Source organism: Pteropus alecto, unplaced genomic scaffold, assembly GCF_000325575.1.
Source record: "Pteropus alecto unplaced genomic scaffold, ASM32557v1 scaffold335, whole genome shotgun sequence".
Classification (NCBI taxonomy): Eukaryota; Metazoa; Chordata; class Mammalia; order Chiroptera; family Pteropodidae; genus Pteropus; species Pteropus alecto.
Genome location: NW_006436757.1, coordinates 291,325 through 305,456, shown reverse-complemented (window position 1 = coordinate 305,456; position 14,132 = coordinate 291,325). Strand labels below are relative to the sequence as shown.

Below are 14,132 nucleotides of genomic sequence, written 5' to 3'. Positions count from 1 at the left end.
TTTGCTGAAAGGGCCCCCTACAGCCCGCCGCCTGACCCTCCCTGGACTGAGGACCAGGAAGGAATTGACACTGTGGATGGCAAAGGGAGGCCCTCTCCACCCACTTGGCCTTGGCTGACTTCTGCCTTCCCTGTATCCCTCTTCCTTTCATCAAATTCAGCTGATATTTGAGGTCACCTAATAGATACCACACAGGTACCGTGGGTGAACATAGATGCACAGGTGACACAGAGCTATCCAGAGGCCCTGGCGTCAGACTCCAGCACACTGTAGCCTCCCTAGGGAAGCAGCAGTATCACAGAGATGGTCAAATACAAGCAAGGAGTATCAGGGAGAAAGGAGAGGAAGACTGAGCTGGGAGGATTCCTCCTGCCTCTGACAGATTCCAACAGAGATTCTCAAACGCTGCTTCCCCCTGGTGGCCACCCATGGCCCTGCAACTCAGAGACCACGTGATTTCAGGGAAACAGACCTCCCTGAAGGAGAACTGAAACAGGGTGGGGACTGTAAAAACAGGGCGGAGTTATCAGGAAGCTGCCTAGCCAAGAGCTGAGCTGAGGTCAGTCGAGTCCTGGGACAGCCTGCACAGCAGCTCAGGTAAGATCAGCCAAGAATTGGTGGCAGCCTGGATCTAGGGCTGGAGGGCTCTGCTTGATCAGAGGGGCAGGCAAGGGGGCTGGTGCTTGGGAGGCCCCTCTGCTAGACAGGAATAGACAGAAGGCCTGTGAGCCAGGAAGCAGGTTTGGCCTGAGTAAGAGACTGACCAGGACCTGTGTCCCAAGCTCTATAGGCAAAGGCTAGGAGGACCTGCTGCCCAGTTGTTCAGGGAAGAAGGCTGTTTGCCCACTCCACTCGACCCTGTTTGTTTTCGTGGTTTCTGGCCCTGCCCACTTATGCTGCAGCTCCGCCCCTGCCCCCAGCTCCCTGCCCCACCTACCCCTGGGGCAAGCAGTGGGGATGATGGGGGTCATGGTGGTTTCCGGAGTGGTGGGTGAAGGGTGAGGCATTTGAGAAGCAGATGCCGCCTCTGCAAATGCTTGGGATCTAGACAGAGCCTCTCACCAGGTATAGAACACCAAGGAAATTCTTACAAACAATAGATTCCTGAAAAGTGTTAAAATTAAGACCATGCCTAAGGTTTCCTTCCAATGCCACAGGTATTAGGGTAGTAAAAAGAATGTTTTTATTTGTTTCTTGGGGGTGGGGGGTAATTGCCAGTGATGGCAGAAACAAAACTATATGGCTTCAAGAAGTTTGAAATAAATGTCTACAGACAAAAGATGGATGAGTTCTCTGGGGGCCCTTGCCAGAATACAACCCAAATGGCCAGAACCTCAGTAAATGTTCCCTCCCAAAGAATTGGTTCTATTGATGCTGCTCTTATCCTCAGGATGGCATCAGGCAAGGCACGCTGTACCCGAAAACTCCGGAACTGGGTGGTGGAGCAAGTGGAGAGCGGGCAGTTCCCAGGGGTGTGCTGGGAAGATGAAGCTAAGACCATGTTCCGGATTCCCTGGAAGCATGCAGGCAAGCAGGACTTCCGGGAGGACCAGGATGCTGCCTTCTTCAAGGTAAAAGGGCCTGGGAACCAGCCCCTCCTTCGAAGTGCTCAGGGGTTATGTCTGCCTGGATTTCAGATAAAGGATACAACCAATACAACCAGCTACGTAATTGTCAGAGCCCCCAAAATGAAAATGCAAATATTTTTGAGGATTTCAAGATGGCAACAGCTGAGCATAAACCCAACACAGGCCTTTCTGTGCAAGTGCTCATGCTGCATGTCCATGAAGCTGGCCCTTGTGGAGGGTCAGCTGGGGTCTATAACATGTCACCTCTTTTCACTTTCTCTGTTTCCTAGGCCTGGGCGATATTTAAGGGAAAGTACAAAGAGGGGGACACAGAAGGCCCCGCTATCTGGAAGACTCGTCTGCGCTGTGCTCTCAACAAGAGTCTCGAATTTGAGGAGGTTCCTGAGAATGGTCATAGGGATGGGGCTGAGCCCTACAAGGTGTATCGGCTGCTTCCTCCAGGTACCGTCCCTGGTGAGTGTTCCCTTGCCCATCACTCCTAGAATCAGCAGACTGGGGAGGAAGGGTGGAGATGAGCCTCCTAGGAGGTGGTGGGACTCCTTGTAGGCCCCTCGGTCAGAGTTCTACCTTGTCCCTGTCCTTGGGGAGCTGCTACCCAGGTTCCCCTGCCTAGTCCTGCCAACCTTTCACTACCTCTTTTCTCTCCCCTAACCTCTGTCCCCACTTAGGCTCTGACCTCTCTCTCCCCCTCAACAATATTCCACAGCCCCACCAGGCACCCAGAAACTACCACCAAAGAGACATCATAGCTCCGTGTCCCCTGAGAGGGAGGAGAATGCGGGTACTACAAAGAACTGTATACTTAGTCCCTCCTTGCTCCAGGACCCCCTCAAAAATGTAAGAGCTGGGGAGGGCATGGGGTGAGCCTGAGGGCAGGACAGTAGAGGGAGAGGAGGCCAACAATAGATACTGTGTCTGCAGGAGGAGGTGGGGGCCAATGGGGGAACAAGCCATTCAGACTTTGGGAGCAGCAGCAGCAGCAGCAGCAGCAACAGCCCTGAACCTCAGGAAGGTATCGCCTCCCCCGCCTGTTGTCATCCTTCATGCCACAATCTCTGGCCCTTAGACTCTCCCGTCCCACTCTGGATGACGTCCCTTTCCTCCCTTCCAGGTACAGACACAACTGAGGCCCCTTTCCAAGGAGATCAGGTGTCTCCGGAGCTTCTGCCCCCTCCAGACTCAGGTACTTGGCATGTCTGACTTACCCTGGCTCCCGATCTTTGCAGATCATCTTCCTATGGCTATGCACATATTATCCAATCTGTCAGGGCTTGCAGCAGCCTGGGCTCAGCATACCCAGACAGAGGCATTGGTTTCTAGGCAGTGCACCTGGCCAGATTGCAGACTTCAAATAGCTTGCTTCTCAGAACTAAATCTTATGCATTCTGTTCCCTGGAAATCTGCTTTAAGATATTGATTTCTATGGGTTAAGCAAAGGGACCTTCTTATAAACCCTAAGGCCTTGGGCATTAAGCCTTGAAGCCTCTGTAAATCTATGTATCAGCTATTTTCTCGAGTATAGGAAAGTCTGACAGGAGCCCCTTGGCTGGTGAAGGTTAGGAAAGTGAGAGTGAGGAGGGAGGGCACAATCTATAACCTTAGAAGGTACAGCTGCTGCCCCCGCCCCACAGCCTACCTCATCCTCCCCAGCCCTCGCTTGGCTTCCCTCTCAGCCTCACATCCCTCAACAGCAACATGCCGATGTTGTATTTGCAAAGAGCTCTTCTTTGTTTCCCCAGAGCCCCATGCTGACCAGGTGAACCCCTGGAGAGAGGCCCTGGTACAGATGGTCGCTTTCTGTCCACAGACTACTCGCTGCTGCTTACCTTCATCTACAACGGGCGCGTGGTGGATGAGGTCCAGGTGCAGAGCCTGGACTGCCGCCTTGTGGCTGAGCCCTCAAGCTCTCAGTACGACGGCATGGAGCAGGTGGTATTTCCCAAGCCTGGCCCGCAAGAGCCCACCCAGCGCCTGCTGAGCCAGCTTGAGAAAGGTGTCCTGGTGGCCAGCAACTCCCGAGGCCTCTTCGTGGAGCGCCTTTGCCCCATTCCCATCTCCTGGAGCGCACCCCAGGCCCCGCCTGGTCCAGGCCCACACCTGCTGCCCAGCAATAAGTGTGTGGAGCTCTTCAGAACCACTTACTTCTGCAGAGGTGAGGCTGCTGCATCCTAGCACCCGAGCCCCTGCCCCTACCTCTTGGTTCTCCCTGGGCCCTGTCCCTACCCTGTGCTCCCTCCAATGGATCCACCATCACAGCCTGTGCATGGCACCCTGCACTTGCTAGGTACACATCCTGTGGGGCCCTATGCTCAGCCCTGGCAGCCCTCCTTCTACAGTTCGGGCTGTGGAAGATGAGGCTCAGGTGGATCCCAGCACAAGGCTGTCACAGTTCAGAGGGCACCATCACATTGAAACATACCATACAGTAATCATGGCAGGGTACACCTTGCACACACACTGGCACACACACCCATCCACGCATTCGGGAGAGCTGACGCATGTCATACATCCTGGCCCTACCACGCTAGGCATCCCCTCAGGTTGCCCCTCTCCAGTGCATGCTTGGAATTTCACTTCCTGCCTCTGTTCAACTCTAAATCTGACATGGGGGTGGGCAGGAGTATAAGAGACGCAGACCATGAGTGTTCCCAGGGTCATGGGTGCCTTAGCATAGGGAGGGTGTGAGCAGGCAGCCAAGGCGTGGGCTCAGCAGCCAGGCCTGCTGCTACAAGGACTGAACACTCCCAGCAGACAGCATGTCAGGTTGTATAACAGTCGGCTACCTCTATATGCTTGTTACTCGAGGAAAGATCACCTTTTCCTGTCTGCACATGGGTGAGTAGCCACTTGATTCCTACCATTTCTGGCACAAAGCAGCCTCGTGACCCTGCAGTTCCTGCTGTGGCCTTGGTCTCCAAGTGGCCCCACTGCCACCTCTTTCTCCATTATGGGTTCCTCCCTATTCCTCCCTGCCTGTGGTTCTCACCCTTCTCTTTCTTTCTTCCAACAATTAACCCTTTCTCTTCCAGACTTGGCCAGGTACTTCCAGGGCCTGGGCCCCCCACCCAAGTTCCAGGTGACACTGAATTTCTGGGAGGAGAGCCCTAGCCCCAGCCACACCCTACAGAGTCTTATCACAGTGCAGGTGAGTTTGGGGCAACGGAAGAATAGCTGCCTATGTGGGCGAGGGAGCTCCATGAGGAGAGGGGCCTTCCCAGGGCAAGAGTGGTGACTGCCCCTGCTGTGCTGATACCCTCTCCCCACCTCTTCTGGCACAGATGGAGCAGGCCTTTGCCCGACATTTACTGAAGGAGACTCCAGAGGACCAGGCAGCCACTCTGTCCCTGGTGCAGAGCCTGGGGGACCCACCTTCCTCCTCTCCACTCTGTTCCTCCTATTTCCTTTGACCTGCCTCCCTTGGTGATAATTCTTAGTGGTTGTCTGTGATGGTTATGTTTTTGAACTGCTCACGATGTCTGGCTGGTGGAGAACTCAAGCATGATTTTTATCTGGTTTCTTTTTGTTGTTGTTTTGTTTTTTGTTTGTTTGTTTCTTAAGTTTCTGAGTTAGACCCTCTTTTATCTCTGAGGAACTGAAATGAGAAAGTCCAAGTGATGTGAACTCAGAGGGACCATTTCCTCTTCCCCGAACCCTAAAGCCAAGCACTTTATATTTTCTTCTTAGACCTTCACTAATAGTTTAAAATAAAATTTTTTTGAAAAAGGAATCAGTATCTGATTTGTTGAGAAAAGAAGGGATCACAGGGAAATGACATCTCTGGGGTCCTTTCTTCCCCTCCGGGTGGTTCTGGTTAGGATGCAGTCTGGGCTCTGTGGGTGCTGGGCCTAGCTCTCTGTACCTTCTAGGCAACCAGAATTGGGGTCTGGGTCAGCCACTGAGAGGGGCACTGAGCCTACAGCCAATATAGCCACCAACTTCACATGAGAAGATCTGGGCTCCACAGTTCTTGACTAGAGGCCTCTGATTTGTGCCTTTGCAACAGGTCTAGGGTTGGACTCTGGACTAGAGATATGAATGAATGGGAAAACTTGAAGTTGACCTGAAACTGTGGACTAGAGGCCTTGGGGCCTGGCAGGGGAGGGGGAATCGGGGAAGAATTGCTGAACCTTCTGTGTCTGGGGCAGACCAGGCCCTGGCGCCTCTTCTCCTAGCACATGGTGCACTGTCACCCTGACTGAAGAGTACTCTTAAACTCATTCTATCTGAGCCCCACAAAAGATAACCTGGCCTAACCTGCCATGTCACCAACACTTTGCTGAGATTTGAGGGGTCCAAATCAGCTGACTCCTCCACCCCCTGTTTATTTTGCCACTGAACTGGAAGTTCTTCCTTTACAAGACCACTTGTCATCCTTCCTCTCTGTACACTCACTTCCAGCAGACTAGTTCAGACCTAAGTCACCACTTCCCTGACTGCCACGGTCTCCAGCTCCCCACTTCCTACACATGACACCAGACTGGAGGAGAAGGAGCCTCCTAGACTAGATCCCTTCCTGTCATTTCACTCTTATAAGCCTTCAGCTACATGATCACCTACATGATCAAAGCTAGATGCCTAGATCCTCAAGAAACTTCTTGCTGTCTCACCTGACAACCTTCAGTGATGTTTTTGAGCCTTTCTGCTTCCTTGGACCTTCCTTCTCTTCAGTTTTGCCCATTTTCCTCCTGAGAAGCCAAGAGCCTAATCAGGTATCTGCACTAGTAGTAAAGAAATCAAGTGCTGAGTACACAGATGCACAAGACTTGTTGTGCCCTCAATATGCTGAAATCCTTCCTGGATCTTCCTTGTACCTGCTTCCTCCTTGACTTCCATTTTCTCTCATACCCCACATGCAATCCATCAGAAAATCCTGTCATTCCTTTAAAAGCTATCCAGAATCTGACCACTTCTCTTTGCTTCCACCAATAACACTTTGGAACAAGTCACCACCGTCTCTCACACCTCTTCCTGCTTCCTTCCACATCTTTTCTGTTTCCACTCTTGTCCACCTTTAGCCTATTCTCAACACAGTGTAAGTCTTCTTAACACAAATCTTGTCATATCACTCCTCTGCTCAAAACCCTCCATTGGCTCTCAACTAAGGGGAAAGACCCAAATCCTTACAATAGACTCCAAGATCCTTGTGATGTGGCTCCCATCCTCCTCTCTAACCTTATCCCTTGCCATTCTTCTCTATTCTTCTCCATTCTTCACTTTGCTCCAGGTTCTTTGAATCCACCAATACATTTCTGCCTCAGGACTTTTGCACTTGCCAATTCTTTTGTCTAAAATACTCTTCCTTCAGGTAGACACATGACTTACCCTCTCTCTGAGCACCCCACCTACACGTCAGCCCTCACTGCTCTCTATTCTCCTATGCTGCCTCATTTTCATAGCACTAACTACTTCACATATTTCTATTAGTCTACTTCCTTATGCTCTCTCCTTTCTTACTCTATGAGAACAAGGACTTGTTCTGTTCATTGCTATATCCCTGGTGTCTAGAGGAGTGTCTGGCACATAGTGCTCTCAAGTTACATTTCTGTCATTTCCCTGTGACCTCTGCTACTTCTCCCAACAAATCAGATATTGATTCCTTTTTCAATAAAATGTTGTTTAAAACCCTAGTGAAGGTCTATTAAATACTTGCCGAATGAATGGATGGATGGATGAACAAATTCTACGTCCCTTGCTTATCTCCTAAAATAGGTTCTAAGCACCTTAAGGGCAGGTGCCCCCATTTTATCATTTTTGTGCCCCAATGTGAACACTTATGAACATTGACAACATATGTACAGTGATTGAAGCAATTGTGTCACGCAGAAACCAATTTAGCCAAGCATGGTAGAATAGGGATTGGGAACACTGGAATTCAAGGGAGCAGAGTTCCTAACCAGGATGTCACTGAGTTGCTGTGTGGTCTGGGAGAAGCAGTCTGTATAGGCCTCTGTTTTCCCATCTGTAAAGGCAAGACTTGGACTAGATTTTGAAATCCCTTTCAGCATTGACATTCTATGGTCATAAGTTTAGGGTAACTGCACATTCATTTGACAAATATTTACTGAACTAGGTTCCAGGCACTAATTGAAAACACAAGACCCCAATCTCAAGAGCTCCCAGATTGAAGGAGCAAAATAAAATAGGGTCAGATTGGCTGCAATAAGAGCTATCTTAAAGAGGCAGAAGCATGCCCTGGAGTCAAGGCTGGGGAGGGCATCTAGGCCAAAGAAATGGATGTGCAAAGGCAGGCGGAATGGAAACAAGGGATATTGGTAACTAGAATATGACTTAATTTTACACAAAGAATTGTTTGAGATAAATGGCTTTTGTATGCTGAGAGTGTGTCCTGCATCCAACAAAGCTAAAGTCTATTTCAGCCAGGAAAACAGTCACAACTGGAAAACAGCCAGATCAGGCATGCCCACAATCTAAACTGTTCATTTAGAAAATTACCCTGCAAGTCCTCTCACTGCTTCCTGTGAGATCTGCCGTCTTCCCCATCTACCCGTAGTGGCTCCCAGGCCCCCTCACACCGTTTCTACCTGCCCAGCTCATGATAGGCCCAAGACTGGCACAAAGAGAGACCAATCAATTGCTACCTGGTGGAATTTGGGGGAAAGAGCAAGGTCTAACCGCAGGCCAGGCCGCGAACAGGGTCAGCCAAGGTTATTGCCCCGGGCATGACCTAACGTCCCCTGCTGGTTGAAGTTGTTACCATGCTGGATAGGAAAGGCGGAAATTTGCTCCTCGCTCATTGGTCGGCAGAGAAGAGCCTCCGAGGAACCCTTGTTACCAGAGGAGAGAACGAGAGCCCATTGGTCAGGACACCTCATAAAAGCCTCACAGCGCGCAGGATTCTGCAGATCGGTTCGTTCCCGCCTGGGGAACCCTCGGCCTGCTTCTCGTCGCCCTGGAACAGCACTGCTTCGCGGACCCCTCTTCCCATAGGCTATTCTGGGGCCTGCTGTCATCTAATCAGGAGCAAGGCGCAGAACACCAGACGGAGTGCTCCCTGAGGTGGGATCTAGTCCCTCTGGAGGGCGGCCCGGAGAGACTGCCACTGCCCAAGCTGAGTGCAAAGGCCCCAGAGCTCAGCATTTCTCGGAGGACAATCATTTCCCCCTCAGGACTTGGTCTGAACCACTGCCCTAGCCTCTCCTCAGAGCTCTGCATCTCCAACCTGCAACCCAAACTGAATCTAGTAAGTTCGAAGCACCCACGTGGCGTGCGAACCTTCAGGGCTGACAGAGAGGGGCATCCCTGTGTATCCAGTATGCATCTCCTTTTACTTGTCCCTTTAATCATTTATCCACCATTTATTTTAGCATTCTAGGTCCACCCGCAGCGCCACCTGCCCAAATCCTTCTCCCGCGGTGCCGGGAAATCCCGTGCCCTAAAGAATTCGGGCCGAGATTCAAACAGAGGAGTGGTGGACGACGAGAGGGTGAAACCTCGGAGGAACGATGTTCTACTATCCCAACGTGCTTCAGCGCCACACCGGCTGCTTCGCCACCATCTGGTAAGGGCCGGCTGGGCCAGAGTGGGCGTGCCAGGAGGGGAGCCCTAGAATCCCTGTCTGATAGCTCCCCTTCCATTACCACCTCCACCCGGTCCAGGCTGGCAGCGACGCGCGGCAGCCGATTGGTGAAGCGAGAATACCTGAAAGTTAACGTGGTGAAGACCTGGTAAGGCCCAGAAAAGGGAGGAATGACCTGGTGCTGGTGTGGGTTAGCGGGTGAACTGGGGTGGGCAAAGCTGTGGGGCTGGTTCTCTGTGCAGCGGTGATCAGGGTGCGTTGTTCCCCAGCGAGGAAATCCTCAATTACCTGCTGGTACGAGTGCAACCTCCCCAGCCCGGCTTGCCGAGGCCCCGCTTCTCCCTCTATCTCTCAGCCCAGCTCCAGATTGGCGTGATCCGGGTCTACTCACAACAATGCCAGTATCTCGTAGGTAAGGCTGGGAAGGCTCTGAGGCGGGGCAGAGCTGAATGACCCTCAGCTAGGCTAGCTCTCTACCTTGTCCTGCCTTCCCACAGAGGACATTCAGCACATCCTGGAGCGTCTGCACCGTGTTCAGCTGCAGATCCGAATAGATATGGTGGAGACTGAGATGTGAGTGTTCCTCTGGGACTGGGACCACCCAGCCTTTGGTGGGGGACCTCCCTGCTTGGCCTGAGCCCATCTCAGCCTCAGTCCTTGACAGCCACATTCTCTCTCAGACCGAGCCTGCTGCTTCCTAACCGCCTGGCCTTGATGGAGACCTTGGAAGATGCTCCAGACCCCTTTTTTGGGATAATGTCTGTGGATCCTAGACTTCCTAGTCCCTTCGATATCCCTCAGGTAGTATTTATTCCTCTAGGACACCTCAGGCTGATGAGTTGACAGTGCAGAAGGGGAGTTCTATTCCTGCACCAGTCTGACATGGGTTAGGGGAAGGGAGCCTGCCACAGCTTTGCCCCACAGGAGTCAATGCTAGGGAGACTGTCATGGTGGACCCAGCTCCACTTAGCTACCTACTCAAGACCAACCTAGAGGCAGCTCTTGTCCCCACTCATCTCCACACTGTTCCTACTGCCAAGGCCCTAATCCAGGCCTTCATTGTCCCTCAGCACTGTTTCCCTACCCATGTCCTTCTCCATCCATTCCTAATATCTCTGCAACTTCAATAATGTGACTCTTCCTTCAAAAACACCTCCAGTGGTTCCCCACTGCAAATGGAATACTAGCATTTAGGGCTCTCTGTGCCCTGATCCAGAGCTAGCCTTCCGCAGACATCTAAGCACATCCTCTTGGCATCTTTGGCTCCCAAACACCAGTCTGGTTCCTGTGTTTCAAAGACGCCGCATGCACTTCTTTGCTTATGCTGTTTTCCTAGCCCATAATGGTCATCCTTTGTTCTCTACTAGTCAGATCCTACACATCCCTAAAGACCTTGCTCAAATGCTACTCTTTTCCACGAAGTCTCTATCCAACTCCCAGCCAGAAACAAATGTCATTCTTGAATTAGCACATTACTAAGGCCTTATTTTATTCTTTGTGTTGACCTTTGCTGGGGTCATATACAAACTCGTCTCTTTACTAGACCATATGCTTAAGATCAAGAATCTTTTCTGTTCCTTCTGTTCCCCACAACACTTGATATAAGGATGCAGTGCTTCTCGCACAGACAAATTGACAAAGGTTGCATTACTGGTTGGGACGGGAGCCATGAGGGTAGGAATGGGAGGAAGACCAGATGGTGAGTGGGTTCACTGCATGCTGATGTCAGTGCTGCAAGAATTAGACATAAAGAATTAGTTATTACTATCCATTGCCTGAACAGAGTTGTAAAAGAGGGAAAGAAGGGGGCAGAAGTTGAACTCTATCTTTTGTCCCCAATCCCTCCCCAAAGATTCGACACCTTTTGGAGGCTGTGACCCCAGAGAGAGTTCTTGAGGAGGCCCCTCCTGAAGTCCCTACAGAGCCTGGGAAACCAGGTGAGCCTTCTTTCTGGTGAGGGGCTTAGGAAGCTCCAAGAGCTGAAGAAGTAATCATCTTTGAGCTTCTCTCAAGAGCCAGGCCCTGTGAGGGGCACCTTGTGTGTGTAACTTCATCATTGCCTCTTGAGAGTCCCATGCGATCAGAATTCTAATCCCCATCTTACTGGTCAGAAAATTGAAGCCCATAGTAGTTAAGCAATGTATTCAAGGTCAAATGGCTGGTGACTGGCCTGACTGGAACCAGGTTGACTTGACTCCAGAGTCCATGCTTTTGCTTCACCACATGGGTGTGGGAACTTGGAAAGAAGCAGAGGGGCTGATACGACTTTACTGCCCCTCCAGTCAGGCCTCTGGTCACTGTGCTGTCTCCTGAGGCCATCACCCTCCAGGAGGCGGAGCCTATACGCATGCTACGCATCGAGGTGAGTTGTCCCCTTGCACACATAGCCTGAGGCCTAATACCTGATTCCGATAGCCTGGCACCCTTGCATCTACTTCCCTCTGCCCAAGTCCTGCCTTCTCCATTTCCATTTCCCCTCTCTCTGCCCCTGGCGCTTGGGCCCCTGGGCTTCCTTGGTCCAGTCTTGTGGCATGCCTCTCAGACTCAGCCTCCTGGATCCACTTCCTTTTTTCAGAAATGGAATTAAGCCCCTTCTCCTTGTTATTTCTTTCATGATAGGGTGAACGGGACCTCCCAGAGATTAGCCGCCGAGACTTGGACCTGCTCATTGCTGAGGAAGATGAAGCAATCTTGTTGGAGGAACGAGGCAGGCTCATCTGGCAGTGTAGGGCCTGGCTGGTGCTAGACAGCCAGGCCGCGGACACGGGCAATCTGGACCTGGGTAGTGCTCCCATCTTTTCTCTTCTGTGCTCTGAGCCCTTATCCTCTCTCTGCAGTGTTCAAAGAGGAGCCCCGAGTCCCGGAAATGGAAATTACAGTTCCCCCGCTCTCACCTATAGCTCTTGCACGGTAAGGGCAGAAACCCCTGGGCCAGGTAGAGGGTCAGTACTGGGAGGAGTACCCTCATCTCTCTTGCTCATTTTCCCTCAGGGTGGAAGGGGCAGCAGAACCACTTCCAGGCCCAGTCCTAGCCCCTGAGGAGCTGAAGCCAGCAGTCTGGGAGCCTGAGGCCCTGCTTGCTGGTGAGTATCTGCCATGCCTGGGTCCTTTCCTGGGGGCACCTGCACAACGACTGCAGACAAAGACTCTGTATTCCCACTTGCTAAAGGGAGGACCTGCTAGCTTCTTGCCTGGGTGGCTGCGAGGGCAGAGGGTGTGGGGTGGAGCCAGGACCTAGCATGTTGTTGCAGAGGTGACGCCCCCAGAGGAGCTGCGTCTCCCGGCCCCACTCAGCCCAGAGGTGAGTAGTAGACCTTCCAAGCCTTCTCCTTCTCTTCACCCTCCTCTCCCAGAGCTGCTCACCCATATTGTTTCCCCAAACCCTAGGCCACTGCTAGCCTACACAGGCATTTGTACAAATTAGTTAAAAGTTGACCCTGCCCATACTTCAGGTTATCCAGCTGTACTTTCAAATGGGTATGCTCCTGCAGAGTAGGAGCTGCACAGGCTCCTGGAGGCCCACCCAGCCTGTTCTCCAGGGACCTCTGGGGTGGCTGTGTGGGGACTATTTGCAGTCCACCAGGATGTCAGGAAAAAGGAGTAATGGGTAGTCTTACTCCCATCCCCCTCCTCCCCCCCCCGACTCAGCAGAGGAGGCCCCCCGTTTCACCACCTGCTCGCCGCCGCCGCCGCCAGTTATTGTTCTGGGACAAGGAGACTCAGATCTCCCGGGAGCAGTTCCAGAAACAACTGTACACCAGAGCTCACTGCTGGGAGTGTGTGAGTGCACTCCAGGCTTTGCAGGGGATTGAAGGAGGCAGGGAGGGCCTGGGGCAGGTGCATGCTGGGGCCTTCTAAACTCCTCAGGAGGCACTGGGAACATTTCCCAAAGTGCATGCATTGGGGGTCTGCACATGCACAACTCTCCATGCTCCTTTAGTGACCTTGCTTGGCACATCCACAGGAACCAGTTAAAAGTCCTTTTAGCAGTGGGCACAGCAGGCAGGGGCAGGCATGTGCCTGAAAGGGTTGGAAGGACAGAAGCCCCGGAACAAGGCATTGCAGAGGTGAAAGGGCAGTGAGGGACTCTGAGCTCTGGTCTTTCCTACCATGCAGCCAATGGTGCAGCCTCCTGAGAGAACCATCAGAAGCCCCACAGAGCTGTTCCGAACCCCAACTTACTGTAAGTGTGGTAGGAGTTAGCATGCGGGATCCTGATCCCATATTCCTCACTCTTGGTGTTCCTCATGCCTCAAACCCTGTCTATGCTGCCACCATGTCCCCATCCAGCTGGCTGGCTATCCCCAGAACTGCTGGCTTTCTGGACCCACTGTGCCCAGCCACCCCCAAGAGCACTCAGGCGAATGCCACCCCTGGAGCCTGAGGAGGAGGAGGCTGCTGAGAGAGAGGCAGCAGCTGAAGAGGAAAGGAGAAAGGCTGAAACTCTGAGTGATATTGAGGTAACTGCACCTTCACTCCTTCCTGCAGGAGCTATCCTCTGCCTATATAAGCCAATGGCACCAGGTCCTGGGCTTGGGGTGCATCCTGTTCCAGAGCCAAGGCAGGTTCAGTGCAGGGATTGCTTCACCCTTTCCCCAAGTGCTTCTGTGATGATTAGGGTCTTAGTTCTTTCTCTTATCCCCAGGTCCTGAGGGAGGCCCAAGAGCCCAGTGGGCCCCTCATGCTGTCTTCAGGTAAGCACCTGGGGCAGGGACTGTGGAGATTCCTGTAACCACTGTCCCAGGAAACTGGTACTCCAACTGCTGACAGTTTTTGTCAGAGGAGCATTTAACATACGAAGCATAGATTGGTTCTCTTCAGTTCTCTCTCCTGGGTGCTTGTAACGTCATTGCACAGCTTTTGGCATCCAGTTTGATCAGGTGGCCCCAAAGTCCTGACTGCTCAGATCCAAGCAGACCCACTCATGACCTTCCCCTCCCCCAACAGAGCTCTCCATAGAAACAGCTGAGGAGGAGAAAACCCGCATCAGCCTCATCCCCCCAGAA

The 14,132-nt window shown here is 52.2% G+C and overlaps 2 protein-coding genes across 4 annotated transcripts in view; both read left to right on the top strand.

Annotated features, from left to right (window-relative positions):
- Window positions 1-6: 6 nt before the first annotated feature.
- IRF9 (interferon regulatory factor 9) lies at window positions 7-5,316 on the top strand. Of its 3 annotated transcripts, none has more exons than XM_006913551.2 (9): window positions 7-597; window positions 1,391-1,571; window positions 1,859-2,030; window positions 2,296-2,426; window positions 2,511-2,601; window positions 2,701-2,772; window positions 3,397-3,741; window positions 4,619-4,734; window positions 4,868-5,316. In XM_006913551.2, the coding sequence occupies exons 2-9, from the start codon at window positions 1,392-1,394 to the stop codon at window positions 4,994-4,996; spliced, it is 1,236 nt and encodes a 411-aa protein (XP_006913613.1). In that variant the 5' UTR covers window positions 7-597; window position 1,391; the 3' UTR covers window positions 4,997-5,316. The 3 variants fall into 3 exon arrangements, with proteins under 3 accessions (XP_006913613.1, XP_006913612.1, XP_024903759.1); XM_006913550.2 differs by having other exon boundaries at window positions 1,859-2,042; XM_025047991.1 differs by lacking the exon at window positions 7-597 and adding an exon at window positions 933-1,065 and having other exon boundaries at window positions 1,859-2,042.
- Window positions 5,317-5,402: 86 nt separating this feature from the next.
- REC8 (REC8 meiotic recombination protein) overlaps window positions 5,403-14,132 on the top strand; it is a 9,816-nt gene continuing 1,086 nt past the window's right edge. Inside the window, 16 exon segments of the mRNA XM_025047992.1 lie at window positions 5,403-8,790; window positions 8,915-9,108; window positions 9,206-9,274; window positions 9,396-9,538; window positions 9,624-9,699; window positions 9,807-9,927; window positions 10,979-11,063; window positions 11,409-11,488; window positions 11,746-12,164; window positions 12,166-12,209; window positions 12,378-12,427; window positions 12,778-12,906; window positions 13,243-13,309; window positions 13,417-13,586; window positions 13,772-13,820; window positions 14,074-14,132. Of these exon segments, the coding sequence (XP_024903760.1) occupies window positions 9,053-9,108; window positions 9,206-9,274; window positions 9,396-9,538; window positions 9,624-9,699; window positions 9,807-9,927; window positions 10,979-11,063; window positions 11,409-11,488; window positions 11,746-12,164; window positions 12,166-12,209; window positions 12,378-12,427; window positions 12,778-12,906; window positions 13,243-13,309; window positions 13,417-13,586; window positions 13,772-13,820; window positions 14,074-14,132 (1,617 nt within the window). The 5' untranslated portion in view covers window positions 5,403-8,790; window positions 8,915-9,052.

Excerpts from the sequence above, each read along its gene's own strand:
- IRF9 (XM_006913550.2), top strand. The coding sequence starts at position 1,392 with ATGGCATCAGGCAAGGCACGCTGTACCCGAAAACTCCGGAACTGGGTG. Across the intron at positions 2,427-2,510 it reads TCCAGGACCCCCTCAAAAAT|GAGGAGGTGGGGGCCAATGG; the intron begins GTAAGAGCTGGG and ends CTGTGTCTGCAG. Across the intron at positions 2,602-2,700 it reads CAGCCCTGAACCTCAGGAAG|GTACAGACACAACTGAGGCC; the intron begins GTATCGCCTCCC and ends CCTCCCTTCCAG.